General features: G+C 35.6%; 1 protein-coding gene across 1 annotated transcript; it reads right to left on the bottom strand.

Annotated features, from left to right (window-relative positions):
- Window positions 1–1,386: 1,386 nt before the first annotated feature.
- LOC145801415 (G-type lectin S-receptor-like serine/threonine-protein kinase LECRK3) lies at window positions 1,387–4,018 on the bottom strand. Its single transcript, XM_082892755.1, has one exon. The coding sequence runs from the start codon at window positions 3,905–3,907 to the stop codon at window positions 1,517–1,519; it is 2,391 nt and encodes a 796-aa protein (XP_082748881.1). The 5' UTR covers window positions 3,908–4,018; the 3' UTR covers window positions 1,387–1,516.
- Between the last annotated feature and the right edge of the window lie 9,924 nt (window positions 4,019–13,942).

The raw sequence follows: 13,942 nt of genomic DNA, 5'->3' as shown, positions 1-13,942 counted from the left end.
AATATTATTTTTTAGTTTGTTTCTCTCTGTTGATAACTCTCAAAGAAATTTTTGAATCTGTCAAGGCATAGGACACAACCACATTGCCTGATTGAATTGCTGTTTGTGAAAATTGATTTTCCTGTAAAATCTTCTCTGTCAATTTGACCTAAACCAGAGTTTTGCTAACAATATGCAACGGACACCTAAGATTTTTCAAGTTAATAGTACCATCACGGTCAATTAACTAGTTGTTGTTTGCAATAGATATTTAATGGTGATTAGGAAAATGCCGAGTATAAATAACTACTAAATAGGGCTCCTTAGGGCCAATTCATATAAAGCGTTTGCTCTAACTTTAAATGGGATCTCCGCAAGTGAGCAGTGAGATTGATCTTCCAGAATTAGTCGAGGCGCGGACATCTGGTTATAAAAAAAAAAAAATAAAGAAATGTAACTATTAATGAAAAAATAAGATGATGTTTGTTTATATGGCTCAACAATAAATATTGCCTTTCCCTATAGATGCATTTCAAAAGCATACAATAATGATTTTTTAATGTTGTTAAATTTTAAATTTTTTGTGGTGAAACTAGAGATGGAAAGTATGTTGCGTTGCTGAATATGTGGGTTCATGTTGTATCAATTGCGATTCGAGTAAGAATCTTCTTAATTCTAACCTTTTTTTTTTTTGTTGTGCGTGTGTGTTATATATCTTGTTGTGTTTAGTTTAGAGTTGTGTTGTATTAATGTGTCATGTCAAATAATTTTTATTCTTAGTTAAAATATGAAGTGTATTGAATCATTAATTTTTTTACCCCCTACAAGTTAAATTTCATGAAATTATTCATAAAAGTATTTATTTTGAATTTAATTCCTTTTCATTTCAATTTCAAAAACTAAAACTATATTATTTAGGGGACTTATGTGCAGGTTTTAATAGATAAACTTATTGCCTAATAATTAGTGACATTTTTTTTAATAAAAACGCTGCTAATTATCACAACATTTATTGGATAATAAGTTTCCCTTATATCATAAAATTATTGTTCTAGTAAAACTCAACACAGACTAGAGAACATAAGGGACAGAAATACACAACAAACATGATTTATTGAAGGGAAGAAACATGTATGATTTTATCTATACCACAAACATGTGGAATGCTCAAAATCGAAACTACCTATCTAAAAATCAATGATCGAAAATCCAAGCATTAGACTGCCATAGAAGGCAAGAAACATGCATGATTTTATATATGCCACCAACATGTGGAATGCTTATTGGTAATGTATGTGAAGCATTCTTAATGCTCACAAAAATATCAAAATATCAATACAATAATGCTAGGGACAATATTTTTGGCCTAGAAAAATACCTATGAAAACAATTATTGTGTGATATAGATGAAGCCCATATTTAGAATCAATTTGGACAAAACATCAACAAGAACTTTTTTTCTTCTTCATTGAAGGAGCTAGACGGATCCTAGATGCATCAAAGGCCTACTTTATCAATTGATAACAATGAGAAAGACTTATATGGCACTTAGAAAGGAAGTAGGATTGGGAGGAATTGGAATGTCTACGGTGCCTTCTAGCATTAATAAAACTTTCTTCATTGAAGGACGGAGCGATGGCTCATCTTGAATGCACCAAAGGCCTACTTTAACCATTCTTTCAAGTTTTCTCATGTCCACATCTTCATTACCCACCAGCTTACCAAGTTCCTTGGTCTGAAAGCAATCATAAACCCATTCTTCAAGGACAGCTTCTTCCTCGCTAAAGCTCCACTCCAAACACTTTCGACAACATATGATCTCCAACAACATAACTCCGAAACTATAAACATCTACTTTGACTGTTACTGGCAATTTTCGGTGCCACTCAGGCGCAACATAACCCCTTGTTCCTCTAATCGCTGTGAAAGTTTTTGTTTGGTTCGGCTTCAAAAGCTTTGCCAAGCCAAAGTCACAGATTTTGGCGCACCCATGCCCATCAATCAGTATATTTTGTGGCTTTATATCACAGTGGATGATCTGTGGCTCGCACTCTTCATGCAAGTAGAGTATGCCTCTGGCAATGTCGAGAGCAATTCCAGTCCTTTCATCCCAATCTGGTCGATTTTCATTTTCAGGTGTGAAAAGGAAATCTGCAAGGGATCCATTACTCATGTACTCGTATACCAGAAGCCTGTTAGGTCCTTCGAGGCAATAACCAATCAGTCGAACTAGGTTCCGATGATGGGTTCTCCCAATTACTCTTATCTCTGTTTGAAATTCTTTTTCACCCTCTGTCAACACTTTTTCTAACCTCTTCACAGCTACATTCTTTTGGTTGTCCGATATGAATCCTTTAAAAACAGTCCCAAACGCTCCACTACCCAATTCTTGGTTGAACCCATTTGTAACTTGTTCTAATTCTGCGAAGGTAAAAGTTCTGAGATTAGCTTCCTCGCCCAACTCAACATTCCTTTCTCCAGAAATCATTTTATATGCCCAAACATGTTTTCTGTACGTAAGTACACCAGAAATCGCCAATATCATCAAAGAAAAAACAACAAGTGAAACACTGATGATTAGGAAATCTTTTTTTGGTTTCTTGGGTGGATTGTCACTATGAGTCGGAATACCTTCTGTGTTTGGTGAAAAAGATTCACCCACCTTGATGAAGGCGACGTTTGAATCACTTAGCAATCTTCTTCCGAATCTCAAAGGAAGCCTTTGCTTTTTGCACTGCTGGTCTTTGTATAGTGCAGCTTCACAGTTACAGTCTTGCAGACAGGCATCTTCACATTCTTTTCTGGAACTCAATTGTAGCACCGAATACGAATCATCTTCCCATTGAGTATTTTCTAATGGGCTCATCTTGTAATATTTGGTATTGCCGTCCCCATTTTTGATTTTGCAGCTCTCTGCAGTGAAATCTCTCACGCACCCGGAAGCCCAACTACTCGGATTAACAGAAGCAAATCCCGGAAGACATCTACAGTCGGCATCTGTATCATTTGAAATACAGAACCCATTAAGCCCGCATAGACCTTTAGGATCACACTTATCCGAAGACGAGTTCCACCAAATCGACCACTTTTCTTTCGGATCCAAGGTACGTCGTAATGAATACACTCTGAAGATTCCGTCCACATCAATTGTCATCCTGTAAATCTTTTCTTCCTTTGTACGTTCTGCATAAGATAAATTTTTTATATTGGTGGTGCCTGTCGCATTGAGCATGTAGAGATGGCCGTCACCGTCGAGATGCAACGAGCAATTATCTCCATACATAGACGTGCCAGATGCCCAATAAGCATATTGATACGTCGGCGTTGGAGCAGAAACCGGGTACTGGACAAGGTTCCCGTCTCGTTGCATCGAGAGACTGAAAATCCCCGTCGAGTAGTCAGTTTCTGAAGCCCTTGAAATCAATTCTTGCCCGGCTAACAGAATCTGGCTGGGCAAAATGGTGTCTGTTGGGTGATCAAAACTTTGCCAAATTATGTTGTGAACATAATTATAGAGCACGAAGTTGCCCGAATCAAGCATAGATGCATAAGAAGCAGGTTGGGTAACGTTAGTGATGTCAGTGTCCTGGCTTTGAGGTTGCTGTAGGACGAGCCGTCCATCACTATTTAAGACTAAGGTTGCATTGCTTGGGACTGGGGCGTTGTCCCGGTTGGCTGTCCAGACAACAGTCATTTCCGAAATTCCAGTAAGAAAGACACCGATAGCATAGCCATTGCCTTCTGGGTAGAATCCAAAGGCATACAGACCAGACACTGACAACCATGAGGAGTTGGTGGTGGGGGTTAGAGCGGAACCCAGGGTTACATTTGATTGTCTTCGTTGTTGAGCTTGTACTGTATTTGTATGCAAATGCAATGATGCAGAGAGAATTACGAGGAAGAAGATTAAGGAAGTAGCAATAGCCATGGAAATGAATAAAGCTTTTGCTGCTGAGACTTTTTGTTTGATCTCTTAGAAGAAATGCAATGCACAAGTTCATGTATTTAAAATCCCAGCGTGTACTCTATGTAATAAAAAATGAAACAGCAATGCTAGAGGGTCATAAAATCAGTGGCTCAAATAGTTTAAAACTGTTAACAATATCGTTTTGGACACAAAACGACGCAAAACGACATCATTTTGACAATTTTGAGCCATTTGAACCACTGATTTTGTGACCACAAACATTTTCCAAAATGAAAATGTTTCAGGGACGACTAAGTCAATGTTCAGGATTTGATCGTGTCCCTTATGTGTGGAAAAATTATTTGGTGCGCTTGGGGCGTTAGGTGGCAGTATCCCTTAGTAATCATAATCCACTATGTTCCCCCTTATTCCTTAATAACCCAACCTAAAATTGTGAGGCCCACTTTCATCACCAAACACAAAACTATTACCAACTAACAACTTCTCGTTGTTTGAGTTTGTAAATTCCATTACGAGTCTCATTTCAACAATTTAAATCATTCACTTTGTAAGTTCTTCTCTATATACAATTCATATAAAAAAAATAAAAATTAAGTCAATTCGATTGTTACAACTTTTTATTTTATCATGTTTGCTTTAAAAAAAATAAAAATGAACGACCAGTTTATTTTTGAAATAAGCTATCCATTTGTTTTGAAGACATAATTGATAAAATGAAAATATTACGATTATCAGATCGACCTAATTTTATTAATTGATTTTATATACGAAACACCTTACAAAATGAAATGAAGTATTGAAACAAGACTTATGGTAGACCCATACTTTATGTCTAATTATTACAAATAAACTTGATATAGAAAATATAATCATTAAAAAAAAAAAAGAGTTCATTTCACTTTTCTCCTTTATATTTTGACTCAAATTTTATTTTAATTCTTGAGTTTCAAATTGAATGATTCGTTCCTTACACTTGAAGTGTAATTTTAATTTAGTCTTTTCATTTAAATTGAAGGTTAAAATTAATAATTTTAGAATACTTGTCAATTTTCTAATATGAGCATGTAGATAAAATTAACAACAAATTTAACGGAACGACTAAATTGAAACTGGTTGTAAAGTATGGGGATTAAATTTTAAAAATTGAAACAATACAGATTAAAATAAAATTTAAATCAAACTGTGAGAGTGAAAATTGTAATTAACCCAAAAAATAATAATATGAAGAATACTTAAAAATATGGGTAAATAACTAATACACCTTTTGAGGTTTACTTAAAATATGAATTATCTTATGTGATTTTAAAAATTACATGTTGCTTGGTGAAATTTCTAATTTCATAATAAATATTCTATTTTATTATTGAATTATCAAGTCAGTTAATATTTTTTCATGATATTATAAATATATTTTAATTAATAATTAAAATAATTTTATTATTATATAAGAAAGTAGTAGAAAATTTTATTTTTTAATTAATTTATTAAATAAAAAAATTTATAAAATATATTTATAATTTTTTAAATTATTAAGAATTATTTGTATTTTAAATAAATTTGAGAGATATACCAAAAAATATTTACAAGTGATCGCACCAAACCTCAACCCAACCCGCATATTACGCACAGAAGATTCTCATAGAAAAGTACGCTAACCCTTTTGAAACAAGTGTCTCATCCACCAACGACTTGATTGAAAAATTAGGGAAATAATTTAACAGTGATTGTTAGCAAAAAAATTTTAAAAAAAAATACAGAAAAACAATAACGATTATAAATAAGAGAAGTTATTGGTTGATTTTGGATATTATTTGGTTGTGCTTCAATAGTATTGTGATTGGTGAAGATAAGAGTCTTAGGATTTTATATTAATAATTGAAAAACAAGAGAATGTATGATACATTGTGATTGTTGAGAAGTATCGCCCCGTGACGTCCTATGGGTACCAAATAATTTTTCTATAAATAGATGTTATTACCTAACATTGATGTGATACAAATTCATTAATTTTTTTTTATAAATTTAATTATTAATATTTATGAAATTTCTTATTAATTTGTAATTATTTTTCTACATCCTACTTATGTGATATTTTCCCCTATAAATATTACTATAATAACTATAATTATAATTTTTTTTATTAATGTTTAATAATTTTTAAAAATTACCACTGAATATTAATTTTTTTAAAAAATTATATCTATCATTTGATTATATTTTGAAGTATTATATAATATTATTTATATTATACTTTTAACTATTAAAAAATTGTAATATAAATTAAGTGGTTAACCTTGAGAGTTGATATATAGCGGTTAAAACTTTCTTAGGTCTCTAGTTTGATTCTCCTCAAAGCCATCCCCACTTGTGCATTAACACAAAAGTTTGGTAAAATGAGTACTCTAGGAATGGGCGAACTGTATCCATTATCTAGAATGTGAGTGTGTATCCTTATGTGGTAGTCCATGACTTACAATGACATATTTAAAAAACTTTGTTATATAACATCATCTTAGGTGGCCTTTGAAACTGTGATTGTTCGTACGTGTGAAATTTATTACGGATTTTATTTTAATGATTTAAATTATTTATTTTTTAGATAATAAAATTTAAATCATTTATAAAAAAATTTAAATCAATTCAATAACCGAGCCATGTTAGTTTATAACATTTACTTGTAACAAAAATGATGATTAATATTATTTAAAAATTAAATCATTCAATTTTCAAGAGACAAACACAATAGATTAATACAGTTATGATTATTAAAATAACTTAATTTTTATATAAATAATCTATATATTTTGATCTAAAAAATAAACAATTCAATCAATCAATTTGAGAACTATAATTAACTTTACTCATCCAACAATACCATCTTATTTACTAAATGAGTAATGATAGAGACCCCAAATATTCTACTAAAAGTTTTACCAAATGTCTCATATGGGTATGGGACCCACACAATGTGAGTCCCATGTGGGTCCCACATCCATGTGAGATATTTAATAAAATTTTTGATAAAATTTTTGAGGCCTCTAACATTTTTGTTACTAAATAGATTGGAGAGAGAAACTGCTCCCCATGAAACTAGTCTTCAGGACTTGCGCAAGAGGTCAAGAAGAAGAAAGTGGCCTATACAGCATTACCAACTAGACTAAGTGTCTATCATCAATGTATGCTCAAATATGTATATATATATATATTTAATAATAATAATAATAGTAAATTATTAATGATAATCATGAAAAGTGCAATATACATGCATCAATAAAGAAAGGAGGAATATGCTCATACTTTTCTTCTTCCATTACAACTGTTCACATTTAAGTCTTCAAAGACTTGAACAAAGGAGTGATTATTGGGGCTCCTGGGGAGGAGTATGCTCATATTTTTCTTCTTCCATTACAACTGTTCACATTTAAGTCTTCAAAGACTTGCACAAGAGGTCTAGAAGGAGTGATTATTGGGGCTCCTGTGGAGGAGTATGCACATATGTTTCTTCTTCCATTACAATTGTTCACATTTAAGTCTTCAAAGACTTGCACAAGAGGTTAAGGAGGAGTGATTATTGGGGCTCCTTGAATACAGTTATGTGGCCTTCTAAAGTGTTGTGATTGGTGGAGAAGGTAGGATTTACGATTTTATATTGGGTGATTGAAGAATATGAAGAGATATAATGTATGATGATTAATATTGTAATATGAATACGTGGCGCTTTAGAAGTATTGAATAATTTTTCCAAGAAGAAGATAGACCCACATTGGTTACACTGCATACATGTATTTAATAATAGGACAAGTTTCTCTTCAATACACTTTACAGTCTGCACCGTATTATTTGGACACGTGAAATTTATTACAGATTTTACTTTGATGATTTAAATTGTTTATTTTTTAGGTAATAAAATTTAGATCATTCATAAAAAATGTCAAATTAATTCAATAACCGAGCCATGTTAGTTTATAACATTTATTTGTAACAAAAATAACGATTGATATTATTTAAAAACTAAATCATTCAAATTTTGGGAGATAAACGCGATAAATTAATATAATTATGATTATCGAAACGACCTAATTTTTATATGATAATCTATCTGTTGTAGTCTAAAAAATGAATGATTCAATCAAACAATTTGAGACCCGTGATTAATAACTCTACTGATCCAAGCAACACTATCTAATTCATAATGTAGACTGAAGAGAGACACTGCTCCACAATATAACTAGTTTTCAGGACTTGCAGAAGAGGTCAAGAAGAAGACGGACACTACAATAAAGATGCTACAAAAATTCTTCCCCCCACCCCTTGTAGACACCCCATTTTTGACCGACCTTAAGGCTCAGACGTCATCGATTGAGTGCTCGGTGATTGTGCATGTTGTGCTCGTTTCGAGTTTCCGGAGTTTTCGGCTGAGTGCCTTGCCTCTGAGCCTCTGAACTCTTTGTGTTTTGGCTCGGTTCGTGGACCGTGCCTTGTTTTCCCTTCTTTGGGGAGGGAAAGGTCTTGTAGACCCCCTTTTTGTGGTCGTAGACCACTTTTCGTGGTCGTAAACCACTTTTCTTACTTGGAGACTAGTTTCCGATTTTCGGAACCTTCAACCGCGCGCCTTGTCTCGGGACCGTTTAATGTTCTCTGTTTGGCTTGGTTTTTGAACCTTGCCATGTTGACCTTGCCTAGAGGGACATTGTGGTCTGGGAGACCACTTTTTGTGGTTGTAGACCACTTTTCCCTCGTAGACCGTTTTGGTGCTCGTAGACTAGTTTTCGAGGCCTCCGGCTTGCGCGCCTTGCCTCCAGGACTCTTGTCCTGCATTCTTTTTGGTTTCTTTTTGGCACAAACCTTATTTTCCTTGGTTGGAGAGTGGAATAAGGGTGGGAGACTAGTTTCTCTCCCCGTAAACCACTTTTCTTCCTCGCCAGCTAGTTTTCTGGCCTGCCAACTGGTCTTCCTGGTCTTTGGACCACCAATAGTGGTCGGCCACCACACCACCACCTTGATTTCAGTGTGCAGACCACCTTTCCACCATGGTTGACCACTTTCTTCCCTGGCCAACCACTTCCACTGGTCGGCCGACCAGTGTAAGTGGCTGGCCGACCACTTCAAGTGGTCAGCAGCTTTCCAGCACCTTTTTGGAGATATTTTCTAGCCAGCTGTAACAGCTGGAGGGCACAGAAACCATCCTCCATAAGCTTGCTCAACAAGCTTAACCTTTGGTTCTCTATAAAAAAGAACCTCCCCCCTCATGCCTTAGGTTCAAGTTTTAGGGCTTGAGCTATACATATACACCTTTGTCTCTATATTGCTCTTCTTCTTCATTGTTGAGCTTAAAAGTGCATTTTCATCATACTATTGCACACAAACACACACTCAAACACCACCATTTTGTTGCTGAGGCACCTAGGAGCTGGTTGTGGAGTTTTTGGACTGGTTTTGATCCAAAATAGCTACTGGAGTTGTTGCTCTAAAGTAGTTCTACAAGGGTGAGCTTCTAACCTCTCAAACCCTTGTTTTTGCTTAAGCTTTTGGCCCTACTTGCATGTTGTTTCAGGCTTAACTTTTAACTACAAAAAGTTCTGATTTTGCATGCTTGAAATGTTTGTTTAAGGCCTTGTTGGTGTTGGGGGTGGTCTACCCCCTCTTAGGCCTTGTTTGGCCTTGTTTTTGTGCTATCCTTTTAAGTTATTGGGACCACCTCCTTTTGGCCTTCTCACCACTAAAACTCAGAGGAATTTTGGTGGTGGAAATGGTATTTTGAGGTTCCAAATAGGAGAGGGTCATCCCCTCTCCTTGTGTCTTATATCCTTGCTTCATTTGCCTCATGTTTGAGCATGTTTGTTAAGCTTATGTTGGCTCCATCTTAGCATGTTTTTGGGGTTGTTTTGACATGGCATACCACTGTTTTGATTTGGTTTTGATCACCTCATGCATGCTTTATACACTTGTAGTGTAAATTTTGCAAACTAGCTTTGTGTGCTTCATAAAGTAGCATGTCTTTCTAGCATGTTTTGAGTCCATCTTAGTAGGCTTTTGGTGTTGTTTTAACATGCCTTAGATCTGTTTTGGGTTGTTTTGATGGTCCCATGCATGCTCCATACACTTGTAGTGCATTTCCATTTACTAGCCTAACATGCACCTTGCTTTTGGACCATTATTCTAACATGTTTTGGCTTAACTCTAAGAAGCTTTTGTCCATGTTTTAGCATGCTTAAACTCTAATTTGTGTTGTTTTGGTCATGCATGCATTGCTTTGTATAGCCATGGTTCAATCTTGCTCACTGGCTTTGTGTATTGAGTCCATTAGCATGCATTACTTGGACTATTTTCATGATTTGAAATCATTTGAAATGTGATTTCAGTACATGTGGTGTGGTCATACACTTGCATTTGTCTCTCTTTCAATGCTTTGAGGGGTTGGTCCTTTATGCCCTAAACATGAGTCATCGTGTATGCCTTCATACCTAAGCTTGCGAACTATTATTTCAATGTGTTTTTGGGGTTATTTTTCCATGACGTAACTCTAATTTTTGTTGGCGAAGCCATCTTATGCTTGGTCTTGGTAGGTATAGTGTAATCCTCTATTTTGGCCTCGCATATTTCATGCTTCATGCTTACCATGCTAGCTTATTTTGGCTTCCTTCCATACATGTTTTAGCATCATTTTGACATGCTCTAGGATTGTTTTAGGTTGTATTTTCCATATGCTTCATGTATTGTATAGCTATAGTGCAAGTGCCTATGCTAGCTTCAAGCTTTGGGCACCATAGCATGCTTCATTTGTGACATGTGCATGATTTGACATCATTTAACATGACATTTCAGAGCATATAGAACTGCCATGTTCCCACTTCTTTCACCATTTGAGTGCCTCTAAGGGTTGTGTGTTGTTGTCTTGTTTGTGGCCTAGTGTATATGCATGCATGCTTAGACATTTGAGCCCCCATCTCAGCATGTTTTGGTCTTTGTTTAGACCTATTTAAGCTCTGTCCATGGTTGGTTCTTGCATTTATGCCATGTATTGCATGTCCCTTGTATAGTCCTCTTTGATAGCTTTAATGCTTAAGGACCCTAGCATGCCATGCTTATGTTGGTTGGATGATTTGGCATCATTCCATACCTTATTTCAGTGCATATGGTGTTGTCACACTTCCACATTTGTCACTTCTTGAGCGCTCTTAAGAGTTGTGCTCTTAGGCCAAGTTGATGGGCCAATGCATGTGCATGCTTTGTTTTGCATTTTATGCCATCATTTTAGTATTATGGCCACTGATTTGGGCATGATCGAGGTCTGTCCATTTTTGGTTTAAGTCCATTGAGCATGTTTGTTTTCATGTTATTTGCATGCTTATGTTGCTTTGCATCGAGTATGCATGACATTAGCGTTGATAGGTTGCTTATGTTGCATCGTATTGTGTATGCATGCCATTAGTATCAATAGGTTGCTTATGTTGCTTTGCATTGAGTATGCATGCCATTAGCATTGATAGCATTCTCATGTTATATTGCATTGTGTATGCTATGCTGTTGTTTGCATTGTGTATGCCATGTTGTTGTTTGCATTGTGTATGCCATGTTACATTGCATTGAGTATGCCATGTTGTTGCTTGCATTTGTTTGGATTAGGTGTTAATCCGAACACGAGAAACGAGGGACATTTCATACTTGAAGTGAAGAAATGTGCCTCAATTCTCGGTCGCCGACCCTCTTGATCAAGCATGATAGAGTTTAAGGCTCTATGTGTCCTTTTGTGCATTCATTTACATTGAAATGTGCAATCTTGGCTTCTTGGCCATCGTGAATCGAGATGCGTGATTGGTAGCCCGAGGGTTGAGAACTACACTCCCTTGAGCTCATGAAATGATAGGGAGGGTGGTTGTGCACACATATGTTGTAAATACATTGCCATGCCCCTTCTTGTTCTCTGTTGCAGTAAACCGGAGAAGTGCAACAAAAACTGGTCGGCTGACCAGTAAAAGTGGCTGGCCGACCACTTTTTCTGGTCTGCAGCAAACATAGGTGGTCGGCAGGTGGTCTCCCCTATCAACAACTGGTCGGCCATGTTCCTACAGGTCCCCAAGGTGAGTTAGAAGCTATCTAGAGCTTGGTGCAAAGTTTTGAGAACAATTGCAAACAGAGGCAAATTGGGGCATCGTGATGGATTTCCGAACGAGGTGACCGAGCATGCATACACTTCTCGCCTCGAGGCTCCTGTTTTATTGCTTTACTTAGCTTCTTTACTTAGCTACCTTACGCTTTGGTTTTGTACTTAAGTAGTTAATGCATTTAGCTGCTTATTTGTAATAAATAGTTAGCTAGAATTAGTTAATTAGTTTTGTGATGTAATAATTAGTTTAATTAGCTTAGATTAGCTAGTTAGCTTCTTATTCGGACCCTCTGTAGAGAGGGCTAACTGTTGTAATAAGTGTGCGTGTGTGTGATGCATGTCTTCCAACCTCCATTTCTTTCTCCCTTTTACTTAACCGCTTTTGATGGTTAGTTTTAGGGCATATTTCAATTAGCATCCTTATGCTTTGCATGCGTGCATCATTCATTTGTCTTGCATGCACCGAGCTCGGCGCAACATACAAACTGCATTGTATTTCAATACCAATTTGAATACATGTATCAATTGTTGCGTTTCACATGACATCTTAGAATAGCCGAGCCTATTTTAGTTGCATTTTTGCATGTGTTACATTAGGCATCTTAACATAAACTAGGATCATGCATGATTTCTAACTAGTTCTCTGTTTTGGCTCAGAGTACACTGTGAGTGTTTACGCTTTAGCATACCGCATGAGATATGTATGTTGCCATGTTAGCATGCTTGCCATAAGGCTAACTGCTTAACTGATATAACTGTATGAATGCCTGTGGATGAAGGCTGGATTGCTTGAATTGGAATAATTCATCAAAACTGTGAGTTTTAAGCCCACTTGAGAGTGGCAAAATCATGTTTTCTAAGCCCACTTGAGGATGACAAAATCCGTGACTTAGCCTACTTGCAAGTAGCACCTCTAAACCGTTTTCAAACAAACAAACATGAAATAAAATATTTAGGTGGCGACTCTGTATCTGGCAAAGCAGTCCATGTTTGGCACTTTTTTATAAAAATCAGTTTTCCAAAACAATTTGTCGGATTTGGACTTTTTGGTGATTTATCAGTCTTACATTGCACTTTGTGAGATTAGATTCAGAACCGTGACACGAGTCCGAACTGTAGTAGCTAAGAACAAACGAATTCACGCCCTCGCGCGTGGAGCCGGAAGTTCGGGCGGTCCACACCCCCTCCCCCCCTCCCAAAAAAGGAAATTATTTGGTGAGTTTTTTTAATGTTATGCTTGGTTGAGAGATTTATAAAGAAATTTAGAAAGAAAAAAGAAAAAGATAGGTAAAATATGAATAAAATATATTTCCAATTCACCTAATTTCACATTTTTTTCTTTTTCCTTTCTAAATCTCTTTTATCTCTTTCCAACTCTCTCAACCAAACATAAAAATTCTAACAAAATGCATCCGTCGAAAGTTGATTTAACTAAAACTGGTCAGGCACACTTCTAAAATGACATCGCGAGAAGTCAATCGCCTTGTTTGGTAAATGTTTTTATATATATATACACATATATATACATACTTGCTGGGATAAAATCTATTAAAAAAAAGGGGTTAAAATAGTTAATATGATAAAATGTCACATCAAATTTATAATTATTTCACTTTTTCTTTCACAAAGATCATATCCAACTACGAAAAAATTCAACCATCTTTGCAAATGCAAATATTTTAACCTACTAAAATAGTTAAAAATGTGAGAATTAAAATAAATTCAGAAAGAAGAATACCTCCTACCATGATGTTCAAGCCTTTGAATCTTTATCCTTGAATGGTCAAATCTTGAATGTATAAACAAAACCCACTCACTAAACACTTTTACAGATCCATATGGGAAAAGTGGAAGGAACAGAGTTTCAGGCATATTCTATTCACAAAACAACGTCTGTGTTTGATGGTTATCACAGGCATATATATAGA

Source organism: Camellia sinensis, chromosome 10 (assembly GCF_055761805.1).
Source record: "Camellia sinensis isolate YWXY chromosome 10, ASM5576180v1, whole genome shotgun sequence".
Lineage (NCBI taxonomy): Eukaryota > Viridiplantae > Streptophyta > Magnoliopsida > Ericales > Theaceae > Camellia > Camellia sinensis.
Note: the sequence above shows the minus strand (reverse complement) of the source record. Positions and strands in the feature narration are given on the sequence as shown.

Coding starts and splice junctions, on each gene's coding strand:
- LOC145801415 (XM_082892755.1), bottom strand. CDS start 3,907: ATGGCTATTGCTACTTCCTTAATCTTCTTCCTCGTAATTCTCTCTGCA.